Source organism: Eschrichtius robustus, chromosome 5 (genome assembly GCF_028021215.1).
Source record: "Eschrichtius robustus isolate mEscRob2 chromosome 5, mEscRob2.pri, whole genome shotgun sequence".
Taxonomy (NCBI): Eukaryota; Metazoa; Chordata; class Mammalia; order Artiodactyla; family Eschrichtiidae; genus Eschrichtius; species Eschrichtius robustus.
Genome location: NC_090828.1, coordinates 140,384,329 through 140,404,489, shown reverse-complemented (window position 1 = coordinate 140,404,489; position 20,161 = coordinate 140,384,329). Strand labels below are relative to the sequence as shown.

At 40.2% G+C, this 20,161-nt stretch overlaps 1 protein-coding gene across 7 annotated transcripts in view; it reads left to right on the top strand.

The window, feature by feature from the left end:
- The window catches only part of HERC2 (HECT and RLD domain containing E3 ubiquitin protein ligase 2), a 218,099-nt gene that overhangs the window by 177,218 nt on the left and 20,720 nt on the right, over positions 1–20,161 (top strand). For all 7 annotated transcript variants that reach the window (XM_068545354.1, XM_068545356.1, XM_068545353.1 and 4 more), the window contains 9 exons: positions 3,574–3,681; positions 5,188–5,319; positions 5,759–5,917; positions 6,002–6,117; positions 6,713–6,838; positions 7,291–7,446; positions 7,850–7,965; positions 8,067–8,265; positions 13,836–14,050. In XM_068545354.1, coding sequence (XP_068401455.1) covers positions 3,574–3,681; positions 5,188–5,319; positions 5,759–5,917; positions 6,002–6,117; positions 6,713–6,838; positions 7,291–7,446; positions 7,850–7,965; positions 8,067–8,265; positions 13,836–14,050 — 1,327 coding nt within the window. The remainder of the gene's footprint in view (positions 1–3,573; positions 3,682–5,187; positions 5,320–5,758; positions 5,918–6,001; positions 6,118–6,712; positions 6,839–7,290; positions 7,447–7,849; positions 7,966–8,066; positions 8,266–13,835; positions 14,051–20,161) is intronic.

Genomic DNA, 20,161 nt, shown 5'->3' with positions numbered 1-20,161 from the left:
CCTGTGTCCCCCAGAATCAACTCCTTACGTGACATCTAGAGAGATTCTCTTAAACAAGCCAGGACATACTGGTACTCTGCTTAAAACCCACCAGTACACCCCTGTAACCTTAAAATAGGATGTGAACCCTTGATGGTGGCCTGTGCAACTTTACATGAGCCCTGTTCACCTCTCCAACAACATTCTCTTCCTCTCTACCCGTCTCTCTCTCCTGTTCCCTCCACGTCATCTTCTTTGCTGGTCCTTAAATATGTTTTTCTCCTGTGAAAGTGGGAAAATGATCATCTATTTTCCCCCCTTGTAAATTGTGCTTTCTTTCTGTAATTTTACTAGAATATGTTTTCATATTGGTTGTTACAGGTGATATTCTCAGATAAGGGGTTGTGCCCCTTTAAAATGTAGTTTCAGGTCTTGTCTTTGAAGACAGTTTTTTGCATTATAGTTTGTAGTATTTGTTTGCATCCTTGCTTTGGGTTTCTTTTTCATGGGTATGAAAAGGCAGATGGCAAGTACAAAGCAAGACAAATGGCCTAAACCTGGAACATATTTAAGGACCATCCTTACAGTCTTTGCCTTTTGATTTGAGATGCTTAGGCCATTCATATCTAATGTAATTATAGATGTGGTTGGATTTACATTTGGATTAGGAAGACAGTTAGTTATAGACAATGTGGTTGGATTTACATCTGCCATTTTGCTGTGTGTGTTCTCTGTGCCTTGTGTCTTTTTTTGTTCCTCCTTCAGTGCTTTCTTTTATATTAAACAAAAATTTTTTTAGTGTACCATTTAAATTCCTGTTGATTTTAAACCACTTTTATTGGTGTTTGCTCTGAGGATTAAAATACATATTTTAATTTATCACAGTCTATGTCAAGTTAATATTTTAGTTCTGGTAAAATGCAGCAACTTTGCTTCATTAGAGTTCTATTTCCTCTTCCTTCATTTTTGCTGTTTTTGTTGTATATACTGTATCTGTATATGTTGCAGACCTGTGCAACATATTTGTAACTATATGTATTACAAATATATGTATGTGATTTAATAATTATCGCATTGTGCCAGGGATTGGCCAACTTTCATATGTCACAAAATATTATTTTGAATTTTTTCCAACTATTAAAAAATGTACAGACTGTTTTTAGCTCACAGGCTATGTAAAAATGGTGAGTGGGACAAATTTGTCCCGTGGACTATAGTTTCCTAAGCTCTCCTTTATACAGTCTTTCACCTTGTAAAAATATTAAGAAAAGGGGGAAAAAACCCTTATTTCTCAATCCATGTATTTCCCATTTTTAGTGCTCTTTATTTCTTCCTGTGGATTCAGGTTACTATCCAGTATCATTTTATTTCAGCCTGAAATACTTTAAGTGGTTTTTCTAAATCATGTCTGCTGGCAATGGATTCTCTCAGTATGTGTGTATTTGGGAGTGTTTTTATTTTGCCTTCGCTTTTGAAGGATAGTTTTGCTGGAGATAGAATTCTTAGTTGATAGACATTTTTCTCTCATATCACTTTAAATTTGTCATCCCACTGGCTTCTTGTGTTCATTGTTTCTCAAGAGAAGTCAAGGTTAACTGTATTTTGTACCCCTATATGTTATGTGTCTTTTTTTCTCTTGCTTTCATGATTTTCTCCTTGTCTTTAGTTTTCAACAGTTTCAGTATAATGTGTCTGGGTGTGGATCTCTTTGTGTTTTCCTACTTGGGGTTATTAATTTTTGGAACTGTGGATTAATGTTTTTCATCAGACTGGAGATTTGGGGCTATCTCTGTTCAAGTACTTTTTCTGCCTACTGTTTCCCTCTTCCCTCTTTTTTTTGGGGGTGGGATTCCCATTATGCATATGTTTGTATGCTTGATGTTGTCTCCCAGGTTTATGAGACTTTATTATCTTCAGTCTTTTTTCTTCTGTTCTCCAGTTAGAGTAATAGAAATTACACAGTCTTCAAGTTGTATAATGATGCTTTTTTTCTGCTATTTCAAATCTGCTGTTTTGTCCAGCTGGTGAATGTTTCATTTCAGTCATTGTACTTTTTCCACCCCCAAAATTCCTTTTAGTACTTTTTTCTTCGAGTCATTGTTATCATATTTTCCTTTGTGATCATGTTTTCTCTGGTTTCCTTGAACTCTTTGAACATATTTATTACAGCTGCTTTGAAGTTGATGTCTACTCAGTTCAGCATCTGGCCATCAGGGTCAGTTTCTGTTGCCTGACTTTCTTCCTGAGTATGGCTCACACTTTTCAGTGTTTTTGCATATCCCATTATTTTTTATTGAAAACTGGACATTTTAGATTGTATTGTGTCACCTGGATTCTGACTTTTTTTTTAAGATTTGTAATTGTCGCTGGGTTTCTTTGGTTGTTTTGTGTGTTTGTTTTGTAACATGCCTGGAATTACTCTCTGAAATCTCTCCCCCACATCACATATCCACTGGTCTCCCTGCTCACTTTTCTATTTTGGTTTTTGTTTTCTAGCCTGACTTCTAGGGTTTGCTCTATGTCTGCTTGGTTTGGCGCTCAAGCCTGCTGAGTTCCCTTCTGCGGGTGGATCTCTGTGTGGGTGGGAGCAAGGAGGGCATGGAAGTCAGTGTTTTGGCAGTCTTCCCCGTGCGTGTGTGTGTGCCCGACTCTTCCTGTTTTCCTGAGTACACGTGCCTTGTGTCATCCAGGCCTCCATGACGTCCTCATTGAGCCCTTCTTTGCTCTCTGACTTCCAGGATCTTCCTGTTAGAGTTCTGGCTAGTTCTCAGGTCTGGCACTCCCCCAGCCACACCCCCATCCCCGGGCCAGCAAAGATGCAAGCTTTTCTGTGTGTCCTCAGTTGCCCTCCCTACTCTCTGACTTCCAGAATCTCTGCCCGGGCACTTCCCCTGCTCAACACAGTGAGCATAAAGCCCCGGGAGGTAGAGTCCCACCCTGGTAGAGCTGTGCCCCAGCTTGCGTAGAACAGCCGCAGGCGAGGACACCACAGTCTCTCACTGTCCCTACCCAAGTTTGGCAGGTTTTTCCATTAATAATCACTTCTCAATTTGTTGCTTGCTGTTAATTGATTTGAAGAGCCCTGGAATCACTGTTTCTTATCATATTGAGTGGTTTTATAGTTATTTTGCCACCCTCTTCCCTCCATCATAACCCAGTCCTACCCTTTACTGATTCTTTTGTAAGCTAATTTGTCCCAGAGAAGACTCTAGATCTAATGCTAAATGCTTGGTGCATGTGATTTTATATGGCTTTTTAAATATGGGGGTGGGCAGGATAATAAAGCATGGTCTCACAGCTGGGGCTGCAGCATGAAAATGTGCCCAGAAGTGAGACCACAAAACCAGTTGGCCAAGTGAGAATGTCTTCAGGCGTTTCCATCACAGGTGAATTCTTTTGTGGGAGGCAGGGTGGGAGAGAGGGGTGCTCAGTCTTAGGTTCGTATTTTTTGAGGTTAGTTCTTCCTGAGTTTTTGCTTTTCATTAGCTGTTACACATCATTTTAGTCTCACTGCTTCTGTGTGGCTTTTGGCCTTGTCTGTGGTATGTTGAGTGGGAATCGTTACTTTGTGTTTTGTGCTCACTTGTCCTCCAGGCGCAGAAGGACTCAGGGTGGAGTTTGACCGGCAGTGCTCCACAGAGAGGCGCCACGACCCTCTCACAGTCATGGACGGAGTCAACAGGATTGTCTCCGTGCGGTCAGGTGGGAAGCGAGTTGAGCTTGCTTTGTAGAAGGGAACCGTTAGCATTACTAAACAGAACATTACTACTGCTTCATTCTCATGTAAGACTTAAGGAAGGGACCATAAGTGATCCAGCTGCAAAATACAGTAGGTTTATCTGCCTCTTCCCAGTACTTTCAGTAAGATAATTATTCAAGTGGTGTTTGCCCCTAACCACTGTTGGGTGGGATTACTGGGTGACTAGTGTGAGCGCGGGTCCTTGTTGGGAGCATAGGCCGTCTGGGGCCCAGTCTCAGCCAGACAGTGGAGACGGTGCTGTAAGGTGTGTGGTAGTGCCAGGCTCATGCCAGGTAAATGTTGACACGCTACAAGGCTTTAAAGGCTTTTGGTTTTTAGTTGGTTGCAGTGAGGACTTGGGCTCCACGCGGAGGAAGTGTTCTGCGCGTGTGGTGGACAGCACTGGGGTGGGCGAGAGATGTCTCCTTTGGGCCTCTCTCCACTCTGCTCACGTGCTTCAGGAGGTTGAGCAACCGCATGCTCAACGTGAGGCTGAGCGAGAGCAAATCACTCTGTCTAGGGGCTTGTTAAATGCTCTTCACTGGGCTTTTTAGAATCATCAGTGCGGGGGTGTGTGTGTGTGTGTGTGTGTGTGCGCGTGCGCAGATCTCTTCAGACTTCTTTATCCTTCACCTGGAGCAAGGGTCAGCAGACGTTTCTTGACATTAACTACTCCCCTCTGCCTTTGTAGCGAAGACAGCCACAGACCGAATGTAAACCATGGGCCTGGCTGTGACCCAGTAGAGTTTTACTCACAAGACATTACTTCAGATGAAGTGGTGTCACAGATGAGCATGGATTTTTTTCTGGCAGTTTGACAAATGTCGATGTAGTTTTCAGTAGTGTTGTGAGATGTTCCCCCTGGTTTCTCTGCTTCCACCAAGATTCCCTCCAGGCTACTCCCACGCCGCTGACCGATGGCGCTTCCAAGTAGAAGCCGGGTTGGGGTGGCACGCCCCACGCCTGTCTCTCCGGCTCCTCTCCATGGCACGCCAGGCCCTGGGCTCTGGCTGGGCTGCTCCACTCTCCCTTGAGGGTGGCTCTTCCTTGCTGAGCTGCCCCTGTGCCACAGGGGTGCCCCCTGCGCCTTTGAACATTTGCACCCTCTTTGGGGAAGACCGGGGCTTTTCTGCTTTGTTGCCTGGGTAACAACCATTACATCAGACCTTCCCCGAGAACCTCCCTGCGGCCCCGACCCCGGGTGTGAGCACGGGCTGTCTGCGGGCCTCTCACACAGCATCGTGGTTGTGTGTGAGTGTCTCTGTTGGAGCAGTGCCTGCCTGCCCTCCACTTCCCAACTGCTTGCCACAGTGTGAGTTGAAGGGCATGGTGTGAACGCACATGGGGAGTGGGCTGGAGGAGCCAGCTGTTCTTCAGACACAGCGTGAATGACTTTGCTTTGTATCTAAAGAAGCTGATGTTGATCTGATGATGGGTGGACCCAACAGCAGTGTGCTTTTGTCCACCAGGCCGGGAGTGGTCTGACTGGTCCAGCGAGCTGCGCATCCCGGGGGATGAGTTGAAGTGGAAGTTCATCAGTGACGGGTCTGTGAATGGATGGGGCTGGCGCTTCACAGTCTACCCCATCATGCCAGCTGCAGGTGAGGAGGAGGCTTATGGCCACCAAGGCTTGATGACCCACGCGAGGGAAACACGCCTGTCATTTTCACTTAGTACTTTGTGGTCTGCCTTCTCGTGTGGTGCTGGGAGCCAGCACTGCCCAGGCCCCACCGTGGCAGAGATGAGAACTGCAGTGAGCTGCTGCAGCTGTCTGCCTGCTGGGTGCTAGCCCTCCGTCCGCACCCAGAGTTTCCCAGCTGCTGCTGGTTGCAGCTCTGAAGCCACTTGAGTTTTCAGGTACAATGTCAGTGTACAGAGCGTAGTTATGTGCAAGACAGTGGTGGCACCCCAGGCGCCCCTCTAACCGTGGCATCCAGGGGGATGAGGCCCACTCACTGTTGGTTGAATCTGTCCAGGTCTCCTTGTGGGGTAGCTCTCGCCCTGTCCAGCAAGGGGACATTAATAGTGCTCTTTTCTCAGGCCCTAAGGACCTCCTTTCTGATCGCTGCGTCCTTTCCTGTCCGTCCATGGACTTAGTAACCTGTCTGCTGGACTTCCGGCTCAACCTTGCCTCAAGCAGAAGCATCATCCCGCGCCTTGCAGCCTCTCTGGCAGCGTGCGCACAGCTGAGCGCCTTAGGTAAATGGCACCTCCGTTGTCAGGTCTGTCTTACTCCGTGAGAAAAACGGTCATCCTCTGACATTTTCTGTCTTCTCATTTCAGCTGCCAGTCACAGAATGTGGGCCCTTCAGAGATTAAGGAAGCTTCTTACAACTGAATTTGGGCAATCAATTAACATAAACAGGCTACTTGGAGATGATGGGGAAACGAGGGCTTTGGTACGAAACATCACATTACAGTTTCTAGTCGTGTGATCCTTTGGGACTAAAGTGTTGCTTTAATAATGTAAACTTCTAAATCACCGAGAAGAGTTGGGAAATTTCACATAGGAATAGACAGCTTTTTTTGCATCCAGACTCCCTTATATTGCTACTATATTGAGTTCAGGCTGGGCTTTGATTTTAAGAACAGCCCTATGTTGATGACTGTGAGAATAGGATTGTCTGTTGGACTTTATGAGTCTGACTCACCACATCCCCTTTGCTGGATGAAATAGTTACTATGAAAAGAATTCTTGATCTTAACCATGTTGGAGATGGAGGTTTGTAGGCCAGAAAGTTCCTTTCTGGTTCCCTGCGAGTTGCTATGCTGAAATTAAGACCAAACATTCTGAGGTGAATTTTCATGTTCTTCTTTCTTATTTTCATGTTCATCATGTCCTTTTAGATTTTTTTCCTATTTGAAAGTATCAATCACATGTTTTAGGGGAGAACAGTATCAATGTAATAAAGCATTTGACTCACAGGAACAAAACGCTCACCTCCCCTGCATTTGGCTTCCTGGGATAGGTTATAATTTGGTTGTTTTCTGCAGAGTTTTTCAGGCAGTGCTCTTGCTGCTCTGGTGAAAGGCCTTCCAGAAGCTTTGCAAAGGCAGTTTGAATATGAAGATCCTATCGTGAGAGGTGGCAAACAGCTGCTCCACAGCCCATTCTTCAAGGTAATACTTGACTTGTTCTGAAGTGATGAGAGAGCCACAGAGAGCCAGCAAGCGCAGTGCATCAAGTATCAGGCACCCCTGAGGACAGGTGTAGCTATTGCTGAAGTTGAATATGAAAAAGTTTCCGGAGTAACTGTGTGATCTAAGCCCTTGTACTTTAAGTATCAGTGTGCTTTCAGATGCCTTGATTTAGGTGTCAAGTGTTGTAGCAGTGGTCTGATCTGAGATCCTGTTGTCAGGTGCATCGCTAGTAACTGGGTAGGAGTAATCCACATCACTGGTGATGCTAAGACCCTTGCTGGGCACGTGGCAGTCAGCCTGGCATGAGGAATTCTGAAGGAGGACCCACAGGGAGCCTGCGTGGGGGCCGTCTTTGGCAGGCAGTGTTGGTGAAGTGGAATGTTAGCCGTGTCTCTGAGTGTCCCTGTGTTGTTAATTTGTGGTGGCTGCAGGTACTAGTAGCTCTCGCTTGTGACCTGGAATTAGACACACTCCCTTGCTGTGCTGAGACGCACAAGTGGGCTTGGTTCCGAAGGTACTGCATGGCCTCCCGTGTTGCTGTGGCCCTGGACAAGAGAACACCGCTGCCCCGTCTGTTTCTCGATGAGGTATTGCATGTTACTTTGGAACCACTTTTGGGATGCACAGTGTTTTCTTTATAGTGTAAAAAGATGCCAATATTATGAGACACAGTAACATTTCTCTTGCCAAGGAATATCATAAAGAAAAAAGCACATAGGTGAAGATGAATAAACTGATACTGTAAATTTCAGTTAAAGTTTATTTTTAGTAAAGATATAATGATACTGTCCAGAACATTTTAAAATATCTTCAACGTGATATAATCATGTTGGTTTTGCTTATTAACTGTAAAGTCACGATGTTGATGTTGGCATTCCCTCATATTCTTGGGTGGGGAGACCTCCTCTCCTGTCTTCTTACCTTAGTATTTTTTATTTTATTCTTGAGAGATGAGTGTTTGATGTATAATCTCATAATTACGTTGTCCAGGTGGCTAAGAAAATTCGTGAATTAATGGCAGACGGTGAAAACATGGATGTTCTCCACGAGAGCCACGGCATTTTTAGAAGAGAGCAAGATGAACAACTTGTGCAGTGGATGAACAGGTTTACTATATCAGAAACAAGAAACGATGTTGTCTGTGAGAGAATGGTGCTTCACGTGCAGTTCTTTCCCATGTCAATTGTTCTCTTAATGTTTGTTACAGGCGACCAGATGACTGGACTCTTTCTGCTGGCGGCAGTGGAACCATTTATGGTTGGGGTCATAATCATAGGGGTCAGCTTGGGGGCATCGAAGGTGCAAAAGTTAAAGTCCCCACTCCATGTGAAGCCCTTGCAGCTCTCAGACCCGTGCAGTTAATTGGAGGCGAGCAGACGCTCTTTGCAGTGACAGCTGATGGGAAGGTAAGAAGGTGCATTTCCTGTGTCATACTGACACGGAAACTGAGACAGCTGTGGCTGGAGGGCATTTGTTTGGTTCACAGCATGTATAACGATTCTGTGCTAAAACATTATCTCAAGATTATGTACACAGTGCTTATGGTGTGCTGGAAGCAGTTATCATTCTGAAGTATTTCTGTATAATCTTTAATGAGTTCTGTGGTTTTAGAATTTTTTATTTTGAGATGCAGCATACATACAAAAGCGTGTTATAATTGTTTGCATATCAGTTCGTTAAACGTATGTATTCCTTTTTTGTTTGCTATCATAATGCTGTCTTTTAAAAAATTAATTGCTACTGCTACATGGAAATCGTTAGTATTTATATATTGACGTTATGTCTAGTGACCTTATTATACTCTTTTCTTTCTTAGTATCTCAAACTGTTTTGTATCTTCTTTATAAAGCCATGTTCTGTAAATAAATTTTGTTCCTTCCTTTCCAGTTCACCTGTCTTTTACTTTTACTTTTCTCCTCTGCTTGGGAGAAATGGAGCTCATCAGGCTGGTGGGTGCTGCAGTACAGTATTGAACAGGGGTGGTAGTGGGCCTGTTCTTGGCTTGATCCAGGCTGCAAAGGAAACACTGTGATGGAATGCTTTACACACTTACTGTGGGGTTTTGGTAGATGCCCTGTATCAGATTAAGGAAGTTCCCTTCTTTTTCCTGTTTAGGAATAGGTACTGACTTTCGTCAAGCATTCTTCCTATGTTTAAAAAATAATCATACAGATGTTTTTCTCCTTTAGTGGATTAATATAGTGAATTGGATTAATTGTTTTCCTTATATCAGATAGTCTTGCATTCTTTGGAAAAACCTTACTTGGTCAGGTTCTGTTTCATATTTTTTTGGTTTGCGTTTGGGATTTTTGGGAGATCCAGGATCATGAGTGCAATCATCATAATATTCTTGTCTTACCCACTCCATGTCTGGTTATGGTACTATTGGATTGGCCAAAAAGTTCCTTCGGTTTTTAGGTTAAAAATAAAAGACACATTTTTCATTTTCACCAAGAACTTTATTGAACAATGTATTCACGGTTTTGTTCCACTGCCTTCTGCCATTTTTCGGGCAACTTCATGATTCCATCTTCCCAAAACTTTTTACCTTTTTGAGCAAAGAACTGTTCCAGGTGTCTTTTACAGTATTCAGGGAATTGACATTTTTTCCATTAAGAGGATTTTGTAAAAACCAAAATAAATGGAAATCTGAAGGTGCAATGTCTGGTGAATACGGCAGATGAATCAGAACTTCCCAGCCAAGCTGTAACAGTTTTTGCCTGGTCATCAAAGAAACATGCGGTCTTGCGTTATCCTGATGGAAGATTATGCGTTTTCTGTTGACTAATTCTGGACGCTTTTGGTTGAGTCCTGCTGTCAGTTGGTCTAATTGGGAGCGGTACTTGTCGGAATTAATCATTTGGTTTTCGAGAAGGAGCTCATAATAGAGGACTCCCTTCCAGTCCCACCATATACACAACATCACCTTCTTTGGATGAAGACCAGCCTTTGGTGTGGTTGTTGGTGGTTCATTTCGCTTGCCCCACGATCTCTTCCGTTACGCATTGTTGTACAGTATCGACTTTTCACCATCCATCACAATTTGTTTTAAAAACAGAACATTTTTGTTACATTTCAGTAGAGAATCACATGTGGAAATACGGTCAAGAAGGTTTTTTTTTTTTTGCTTAACCAAGGTGGAACCCAAACATCAAAGTGATTAACATAGCCAAGCTGCTGCAAATGATTTTCAGTGCTTGTTTTGGATATTTTGAGTATGTCGGCTATCTCCCTTGTTGTACAATGTTGATTGTTCTCAGTGAATGTCTTGATTTGATCGCTGTCAACTTCAACTGGTCTTCCTGACTGTGGAGCATGGTCCAGCGAGAAATCTCCAGCATGAAACTTTGCAAACCACTTTTGACATGTTCAGTCGGTCACAGCACCTTCTCCATACACTGCACAAATCTTTTTTTGCATTTCAGTTGCGTTTTTACCTTTCTTGAAATAATAAAGCATAATGTGCCAAAAATGTTGCTTTTTCCCCCCTCCATCTTCAGTATTAGAATGGCTACACAAAAATGCACCAATTTTGATTTTTTTTTTAAATGCACACTGATATGACAGCTGTCCCAATACAGTCTAACAAAATTGTTTCAAATGAAGTTAAAGACAACTAAGCTCTAGTAGAGCCATCTTACAGAAAAAAACGAAAGAACCTTTTGGCCAACCCAATATGTTAGTTATCTGTTTAACTTACAACAGTTAGCGTAAAACAATACACATTTATTATTTCACAGTTTCTCCGGGTGGCTTAGCTTGGGCCTCCAGCCCAGAATCTCTCGTCAGGCTGCAGTTGCTGCAAGGCTGGCCTGAGGAAAATTCAGCTCCCCATGACCTGTTGGCTAAGGTTGCTCTCAGCTCTTTGCTATCTCACTACGTGGCAGCTGGATTCATCAGAGCGAGCAAGGGAGAAGGCAGGAGAGCGTGAGAGTAAGACAGAAGTCACAGTCTTGTGTGAGCTACTCCAGAAGTGACACTCCATCTCTGTTGCTGTATTCTGTCCATTAGAAGAGAGTCACTAGGTCTAGCCCACATCCAAGAAGGGATTACATAGGGGCGGGAATCCCTGCAAGCAGGGACTCTTGGGAACCATGTCAGAGGCTGCCCGCCAAAAGTATCAAGGTCAGGCTAGCCTCATAGCAAGGGTTGAAGCGTAGCTCTCTTTTTCTGTTTTCTGGAGAATTATGTCTCTTAGTTGTTTCCTGGTGATTTTAACATGTATATTTAAAATCTAAAGTTAATTAGTATTTCTATACTCCTCTCAAATTAAAAAGGCTGATCCTTTGTTATCCTGTGTTTTGGCACTAACCTGTTCCCCGAATGATAGGCATTATTATTATTGTTGTTTTATATAGACCGTGTGTTTTCTGGATTTACCCAAATGTTATACACATCTTTGCTCACCAATTATTTCATATGTTTCAGATCTTATATTTGCAATCATTTTTCTTCTACTTTAAGTGTATATTTTCAGTTTCCTTTTGTGAGAGTCTATTGTTGGTTAATCTCCTGATTGTTTTTGTTGTTTATTTAAAAATATCTTAGTTTTGTCCTTTTTCTAGGTAAAGGATAGTATTTTTGGCTATGGGAATCATATAGTCTGGTCTCTGTTGCAATTATGAATTGTGGAGAATATGTAAATGAATGGGTGTGGCAAAATCAGGCGGTGGGCCTGATTTGCCAAGCCCTGTTCTAGAGTATAACATTTTCAGTTGACCATTATTTTTCAGTCAGCCTATTAAAGGTTTTATTCTTCTGGTTTTTGGCATTCGTTGTTGCTAATAGGATGTCAGCAGTCAGATTAATTTTTACCCAAATGAAGGTAGTAAATCTTTTCTTTGTAGCTGCTTTCAAGGTCTTTCTTTAGTGATCTACAGTTTCACTAGAATATATTTAGATGTCAGTTTCTTTTTACTTTTCCTGCCCTTTTTTGTGTTGTTTTGTTTCTGCCAGGTGGTGAGGGATGAGGGGTGGGCTTCTTGGCTCTGAGAAGTGGTCTTTTAACAACTCTGGTAAATTCTCAGACATTATTTTTTCAAATATTGCCTCTTCCATATTCTCTGTATGATCTTTACCTAAAACTCTGAGTTCTGATTGACGTTCAGGTGAGGAGGTCTATCCCAAATTCTCTCTTCTTTTCTATTTCCTCTTCTCTTTGTGTTTCTGTGCCATATGCTAGATAATTTACTTAGATCCATTTTCTAGTTGTCTGATTTCTTCACCTGTTTATAATCTTCTGTTTAATACTTCTGGGTTTTTTGTTTCAACTATGTTTTTTTAATTTCTGGAAGTTCTGCTTTGGGTTACCTTATGGTCTCGTATTCCTTGGGGATACTTTCAAGCTTTTATTTCTTTAAACATAATATTGGACTTTTTTTCTTCTGACTCTCTCTCATGGTGCCTTCCTTCCTTTTAGATAATGGGAATTTTTAAAACTATGAGCTGACCATTTTCCTTGGAAAATTTGATGTAGAAATTCTTTGAGGCCTAGTTATTTTTGTTTGTTTTTTGTGTGTTTCGTTTTGTTTTGCTTTTGATTTCTCTCAGCTAAGGTATTTTATTACAGGGTTTATACATTTAATGGACACATTTTAAAAGATGATATCCTAAACTATCAGAATCTACTAACATCTTAGAAAGCTAAATATCTCACAGGAATGGGACTCTGAACAATAAAGTTCTGATAGGATGGGACGATTTTGAAGCATGGAAAACTGCCTGGAAATAGCTCCATGAAAGGTGTCTGAGAGGAGGAGTTCCAGACAGAAGACTGAGGAGGGATCAGGCAGTATCTAAATGAAGAGAAAGTAAAAGAAGAAGGCAGCACGTTTTCACTTTTTCATAGTGTTGTCTCCTGCTTGTGCTGGTTAAGAAGTTTGTGGTGTCAGGGGCCTAGTTTGAAGTCACTAATCAAACGAGAATTTGTGACCCCGGGTACTACCAACTTAAGCCATTGTAAATTAAATTCTCTACCTATGGAATTTAGACCATAGGTAGCATTAATTCAGACTGAAAACCAACTCATGGACCAGCTTTTGTGGTTATGAATTCTCAGGAGAGATTTTCCACCCTCTCATTCAGTCCTAAGTTTTGAGAAAGGCAACTTTCTTTGTTTTCTTCTTAGTTCTCATTCACAGTCTGAGTGAGGGGAAGTGCTTCAGAGCCTCTCCTTTCTAGAGTCTCCCTTTAGGCTTGGTGCCTCACTGCCCATACCCGGTGCACTCGAGAGCCTTAAAACCTTCCCGGGGAGGCTGACTTTGGGTTCATTTAACCATCTGAATTCTTGGTTTCACTTCCTGTTTTAGTCCTTGAAGTTTCCGTACTGTTGTGTCAGTGCAGCAGAACATTTGAAACAATATGAAACAGCATTTAAATTGTTATAGGAGGGGTGTTTGACATGCATCTGGAAATGGCCATCTTGTTTTTTTTTTTTTTTTTTATGATAAAGATGTTTTGTGTCCCAAATCAATTACCCACTTAGAATGAAAGAAAAGTAGTATATTCTACTGTGTGATTTGTATGCTGCCTTGCTGAAGTACTAAGTATATGTATAATTGTCATATGGGTGTTTCTGTAGGTGTTATTTATCTGGGATTTGCATATAGTAGCTAATTAAATCGTTTTTATTTTTCTTGGTATTAATTGTAGTTGCTATTCTAGACAAAAATAGAAATGCTTCCAGGGAAGAGACCATGTTTTCAAAATACATTTTCTGAATTTGGGGTTTCTATTAATTATAACTTTTTCTTTAATTTTTAGAGATCTGATAAAGCAAAAATAAAGTCTTAAACATTCCTGTGATTTTTAATTTTTAATTTTATATTTCTGTGGTAAAGATATCTAGAGCGTTGATTTGGTTTATTAATTACTAAAATATAGGTTATTAATTACTAAAATGAACTAATCGGTTTATTATTTACTGAAATATATTTAGATAAAAATCTGATGTTTATATTACTTTTTCTTGTCTTAGCTGTATGCCACTGGGTATGGTGCAGGCGGCAGACTAGGAATTGGAGGGACAGAGTCGGTATCTACCCCAACATTACTTGAATCCATTCAGCATGTGTTTATTAAGAAAGTAGCTGTGAACTCAGGAGGAAAACACTGTCTTGCCCTCTCTTCAGAAGGAGAAGTTTACTCTTGGGGTGAGGCAGAAGATGGGAAGTTGGGGCATGGCAACAGAAGGTATTATGTGAAAACATCATTTTTAATGTTATGTTTTCCTCTTCTTGTTTGTTTGTGTTAATGCTTGTATGGTGTATTGGCAGTTTTTTTTTTAAGACAACATTTGTAATAATCTACTCAAAGTTAATGACTCATTTAGCAGAAATAAGTTCATGTGAAATTATTTAGGCTTGCCTACATGACCCCTCTATTGGGGGGAAATCAGTTCTGAATTTTGATTTCTAAGTATGGTGATCTTCATCTTGTCCTTTTCCCCCAAGTCCCCTTCCCCTCGTCCTGAGTCATCCGCTGAATCGCAGTTGGCATTTTGTTAATATGCAGATACTAAAACTGTAAATACAGAGGAAATGGCAGTAGGGGAAAGGGACACACAAATGACAGTTTTTTAAACAAAGCAACCAAACCCACTAAATTTTTAAAAAGTAATGGGAGCTACCTGCCAAATTGGAATGACAGGGCCCTTTGCATCTGAAATAACTAAAGCACCAGACAAAATATATGAAACAGCAGCCCTAAAGATGTTGGATAACAGGCAGTAAAGTATGGTGAGTGATCTCCAGAGGTGAATACTGACAGTCATGTGTGAGGAGAATATCTGAGAGGCCAAGGAACAGACCACCTAAAAAGATTAGGAGGAACATTCCCAGAGGTCACAGAGGGCAGAGGATAGTGCCTACTCCCAAAACCTCATAATTCACAGGGCACTGAGTAGAGGACTAAGAGTGATGGTGCACAACAGAGGGGAAGGAAATTAACCATAGACTAAGTGTTGTTCTGATCCCACCACAAAGCTAAAAAGCAAGACCTGAAAGGATTAAACTGTTCACAAGTAACTTAACCATGTTGTAGAGATCAAAGCTCAAGAATGTTTTTATGGATACAAACGTATCAAGCACCCAGCAAGATAATATTCACAATGTTGTTCATCCAGTCAGAAATTATTAGGCACATGTCTCTTCAGTAGTGTTGGGAAAATTGGATATTCAAATGCAAAAGAATGAAACTGGACCACTCTCTTACACCACTCACAAAAATTAACTCAAAATGGATTAAAGACTTGGCTATAAGACCTGAAATGATAAAGCTCCTAGAAGAAGACATAGGGAAAAAGCTCTTTGACATTGGTCTTGGCAATGATTTTTTGGCTATGACACCAAAAGCACAAGCAACAAAGGCAAAAATAAACAAGTGGGACTCCATCAAACTAAAAAGCTTCTTCACAGCAAAAGAAACAACACAGTGAAAAGGCAAACTGTGGAATGAGAGAAAATATTTGCAAATCATATAACTGATCAGGGGTTAAGATCCAGAATACATAAGAAACTCATACAACTTAATAGCAAACAAAAACCAAATAACTCAATTAACAAATGGGCAAAGGACCTGAATAAGCATTTTTCCAGGAGGCATACAAATGGCCAACAGGCACATGAAAAATTGCTCAAGATCACTAAATCATCAGGGAAATGCAAATCAAAACCACAGTAAGATATCACCTCACAAGTGTTAGAATGGCTATCATCAAGAAGACAAGACGTAACAAGTACCTGCGAGGGTGTGGAGAAAAGGGAGCCCTTGTACATTGTTGGTGGGAATGTAAATTGGTGCAGCCACTGTGCGAAACTGTGTGGAAGTTCCTCATAAAATTTAAAATTGAATTAGCATATGATCCAATAATCTCACTTCTGGGTATATAGCTGAAGGAAATGAAACCACTATTTCAAAAAGATATGTGCACTCCCATGTTCATTGCAGCATTATTTACAATAGCCGAGATAAAGAATCAACCCCTAAGTGTTCATTGACAGACAAATGGAGAAAGAAAAATGTGTGTGTGTGTGTGTGTGTGTGTGTGTGTGTGTGTGTATGTATGTGTATATGAATATTGTTCAACCATGAAAAAGGAAATCCTGCCATTTGCAGCAATATGGATGAACTTCGAGGACTTTATGCTAAGTGAAATGCGTCAGAGAAAGACAAAAAAACTGTATGATCTCACTTATATGTGGAATCTTAAAAAAGCTGAACTCAGAAATAGAGAGCAGATTGGTGGTTGCTAGGGGTTAGGGGTGGAGGAAATGTTGCTAAAAGAGTACAAACTTCCAGTTATGAGATCAATAAGTTCTGGGGATTTAATGTACAGCATGGTGAATACAGTTAACAATACTGTATTGTACATATGCAAGTTGCTAAAAGTGTACATCTTAAATGTTCTTACCACACACATACAAAAGTAAACATGTGAGGTGAAGGATTTGTTAACTAACCTTATTGTAGTAACCATTTCACAATATATACATCTATCAAATCATATTGTACACCTTAAACTTACACAATATTATATGTCAATTTTATCTCAATAAAGCTATAAAAAAATTATCAGGCACACAAAAGAGAAGGAAACTACAACCCATATAAGGAGAAAAGTCAGTTGATTGAAACTGACCCAGAAGGACACAAGTGATAGAATTACTAGACAAGAACACTGAAACAGTTCTATCTTCAGTAAGCTAGAGGAAAAACTTGAACATGTTAGGTGGAGACTGAAAGATATTTAAATGCCCAAGTCAAAGTCCTAAAGAAATACAATGTCCAAGAAAAATACAATGTTTAAAATGAAAAATACAGTGCATGGGATTAATGGCAGATTGAACATTGCAGAAGAAAAGGTCAGTGAACTTGAATATATAGCAGTAGAAACTATCCAAATGAAACAAACAAAAAAAGAATATATAAAAAGACTGTAGTATCAGTGAGCTGTGGACAACCTCAAATGGCCCAATACATGCATAATTGGAGTCACCAAAAGTGATGAAGATGGGGATTTTGAAGAAGTAATGGCTGAAAAAATTCCGAATTTGATGATAATTATAAACCCACACATTCAGGAAGCTCAGAGAACCCTAAGCAAGAGAAACATGAAGGAAACTACACCAAAGCACATCATAATCAAATTGCTCAAGGCCACTGATAAGGAGCAAGAAGTTTTAAAGCAGCCAGGGGGAAAGATACCAGTTATGTACAGAATAAAAGATAAAGGGTGACAGTGAATTTCTGATAAGAAATAATGTAAGGTAGAATACAGTGGGAGATACTGAAAGTAAAAATAACTGTCAGCCTAGATTTTTTTACTCAGTGAAATTATTTTTTCAGGAATGAATTTGAAATAGACTTATGCAGGCATACAAAAGCTGAAATAATTCACCACCTCCAGATGTGTACAACTAAAAATTTAAAGGAATTACTTCAAACCAGAGGAAGATTATACCAGATGGAATCAGGGATCTATACAGATGAATGAGGAAATTACTACATGGGTTAATATCATGATGTTTTCCCTTATTAAATAAATCTCTTTAAGAGATAATTGAATATTTTCAGGATATGGTAAAAATGAATTGAGATGCTTAAAACATACATAGGAGTAAAATATATGACAGCAGTAGCACAGAGGCTGGGGTTAGAGGCAGGAAATGGACATATACTGTTGTGAAGTTCTTATACTATACATGATGTAGTACATGACCCCAGACTAAACTCTAATCGTTAGAGATGCATTCTACATCTGCCAAAGCAACCCCGAAAATAACGCAACAAAAAGTTTTATCTGATAAGCCAACAAAGGAGTTAAAGTAAATCAAAGAACATACTCGAAAGAAACCAGAAAAAAGAAAAAATGGAGTAAACAGATGAGACAAATAGAAAACAAATAGTAAGATATAGATCTAAACCAAAATATATTAACAGTCACATCAAATGTTAAATGATCTAAACACCACAATTAAAAGTCATTGTCAGAATGCGTATAAAAGCAAGATCAAACAATATTGCTACATAGAACAAACTTTGTATTTAACATGTCTATATTTAAACACATAAATTGATTAAAAATAAAAGGGTGGGAAAATATGCTAACACAGATGAAAAGAAAGCTGGAATGCCTATATTAATATTATACAAACTAGATGTAACATCAGAGAATATCAACAGAGATAAAAAGGGTCATTTTATGATGATGATGATGTGGTCAGTTCATCAAGAGGACATAATCCTAAGTGTTTACGCAACTAATAATAGATTTTCCAAATATATGAAATTAAACAAAATGACAGAGCTGCAAGGAGAAACAGACAAATTTACAGTTGTAGATTTTAATATCCCTCCCTCAATAACTGATAGGTAGACAGAAGATTTGTCAGAAGACTTGAACAACTTTGTTGACCAATTTGATCTAATTACCACTATACAACACTACTTAACAAAAGCACATTCTTTTCAAGTACACGTGGAACAGCTGCCAATATAGACCGTAATTTGGGCCAGAAAACAAATCTCATAAATCAAAAAGATTGAAGTTATATAAAAGATTTTCTCGGACCGCAATGGAATTAATTAGAAATCAATTACTATATAAAGTATGGAAAATCCTCCATATATTTGGAAAGTAAATAAAACGTAAAAATAACTGATGGGTCAAAGAAGGAATCATTGCTAAATTAGAAAGAATTTTGATCTGAGTGAAAATGAAAACAACATATAAAAATGTGTGGGATCCAGCAGAAGCAGTACTTAGAAGGAGATTTATAGCATGAGATGCCTTTTGATAAAAGAAAAATGATCTCTAAACAATGACCTCAGCTTCTACTTTAAGGAACTAGAATAAGAAAGACAAAGTGAGCAGAATAAGAGAGACAAAGTGAGCAGAATGAAGGAACTAAGAAAGATCAGAGCAAGAATCCATGAACTAGAAAACAGAAATAGAGAAAAATTAAAGAAAACAGAAGTTGGTTCTTTGAGAAAGTTAGCATCATCAATAAATCCTCCATCTAGACTATCTGTCTATCTATCTGTACACACACGCACACACACACACAAATTATAGGAATGAGGAAGTTTTCATCACCGCAGAATGTAGTTATTGAAAGATGAAGTATATTAAATAACTTTATGCCAACAGACTGAACTTTTTAGATGAACTGGACAAATTCCTCAAATGACACACATTCTTTAATGCTCACTCAAGAAAAATTAGATGACTTGAATGGCCCTTTGTCTATTTATGAAATTGAATTTCCCGCAAATAAATCCTCAGGACCAGATAGATGAGTGGTGATTTCTACTACACATGTAAGTAACAGATAATACCAGTTCTTCACAGTCAATTTCAGAAAGTTGAGGAGGGAATTCTCGCCAATTTACTTTTTTGAGGACAGCTTTATTCTTATATCAAAACCAGACTCAGATGTTATTAGGAAAATATAGACCAATATCCTTCATGAACATAGATGTAAAAATTCTTAATATTTTAGAAAGTTGAATCCAACAGTATGTAAAAGGATAAAGCAGTAAGGCCAAATGAGGTTTTTGCCAGTATTGAATAATTGTTTTAACGTTAGAAAATTGATCAGTGTAAAAAAGAAAAACTATGTAGATTATCTCAGTAGATGAAAGGCAGAAAAGCATTTGGCAAACTAACATTTGTTTCTGATAAAAACTTTCAGCAATCTGGGAATGAGAGAAAACTTCCTCAGCTTGATAAAGGGCATCTCTGTTGAAGCTAGGGCTTGACTTCCCTGGTGGCTCAGTGGTTAAGAATCCGCCTGCCAGTGCAGGGGACACGGGTTCGAGCCCTGGTCCGGGAAGATCCCACATGCCGCGGAGCAACTAAGCCCGTGTGCCACAACTACTGAGCCTGCGCTCTAGAGCCTGCGAGCCACAACTACTGAGTGCCTAGAGCCCGTGCTCCGCAACAAGAGAAGCCACCGCGATGAGAAGCCCGCGCACCGCAATGAAGAGTAGCCCCCGCTCGCCGCAACTAGAGAAAGCCCGCACGCAGCAAGGAAGACCCAACACAGCCATAAATGAATGAATGAATGAATGCATGAAAGAGAAAGCAAGCAAGCTAGGGCTAATGTGGTACCTGATGGTGACAGGCTGAATGAACGTTTTCTCTATCTCCAGGAACAAGACAAGGACATCTGCTGCTGTCTGGCACCAGTTGTATTCAGCGTTGTTTAGCAGGTTTAGCAAGTGCAGCACAACAATGCAAAGAGATAAAAGGCATTCAGATTGGAAGGAGAATTAAAGCTGTCCATTTACACATAATATGAT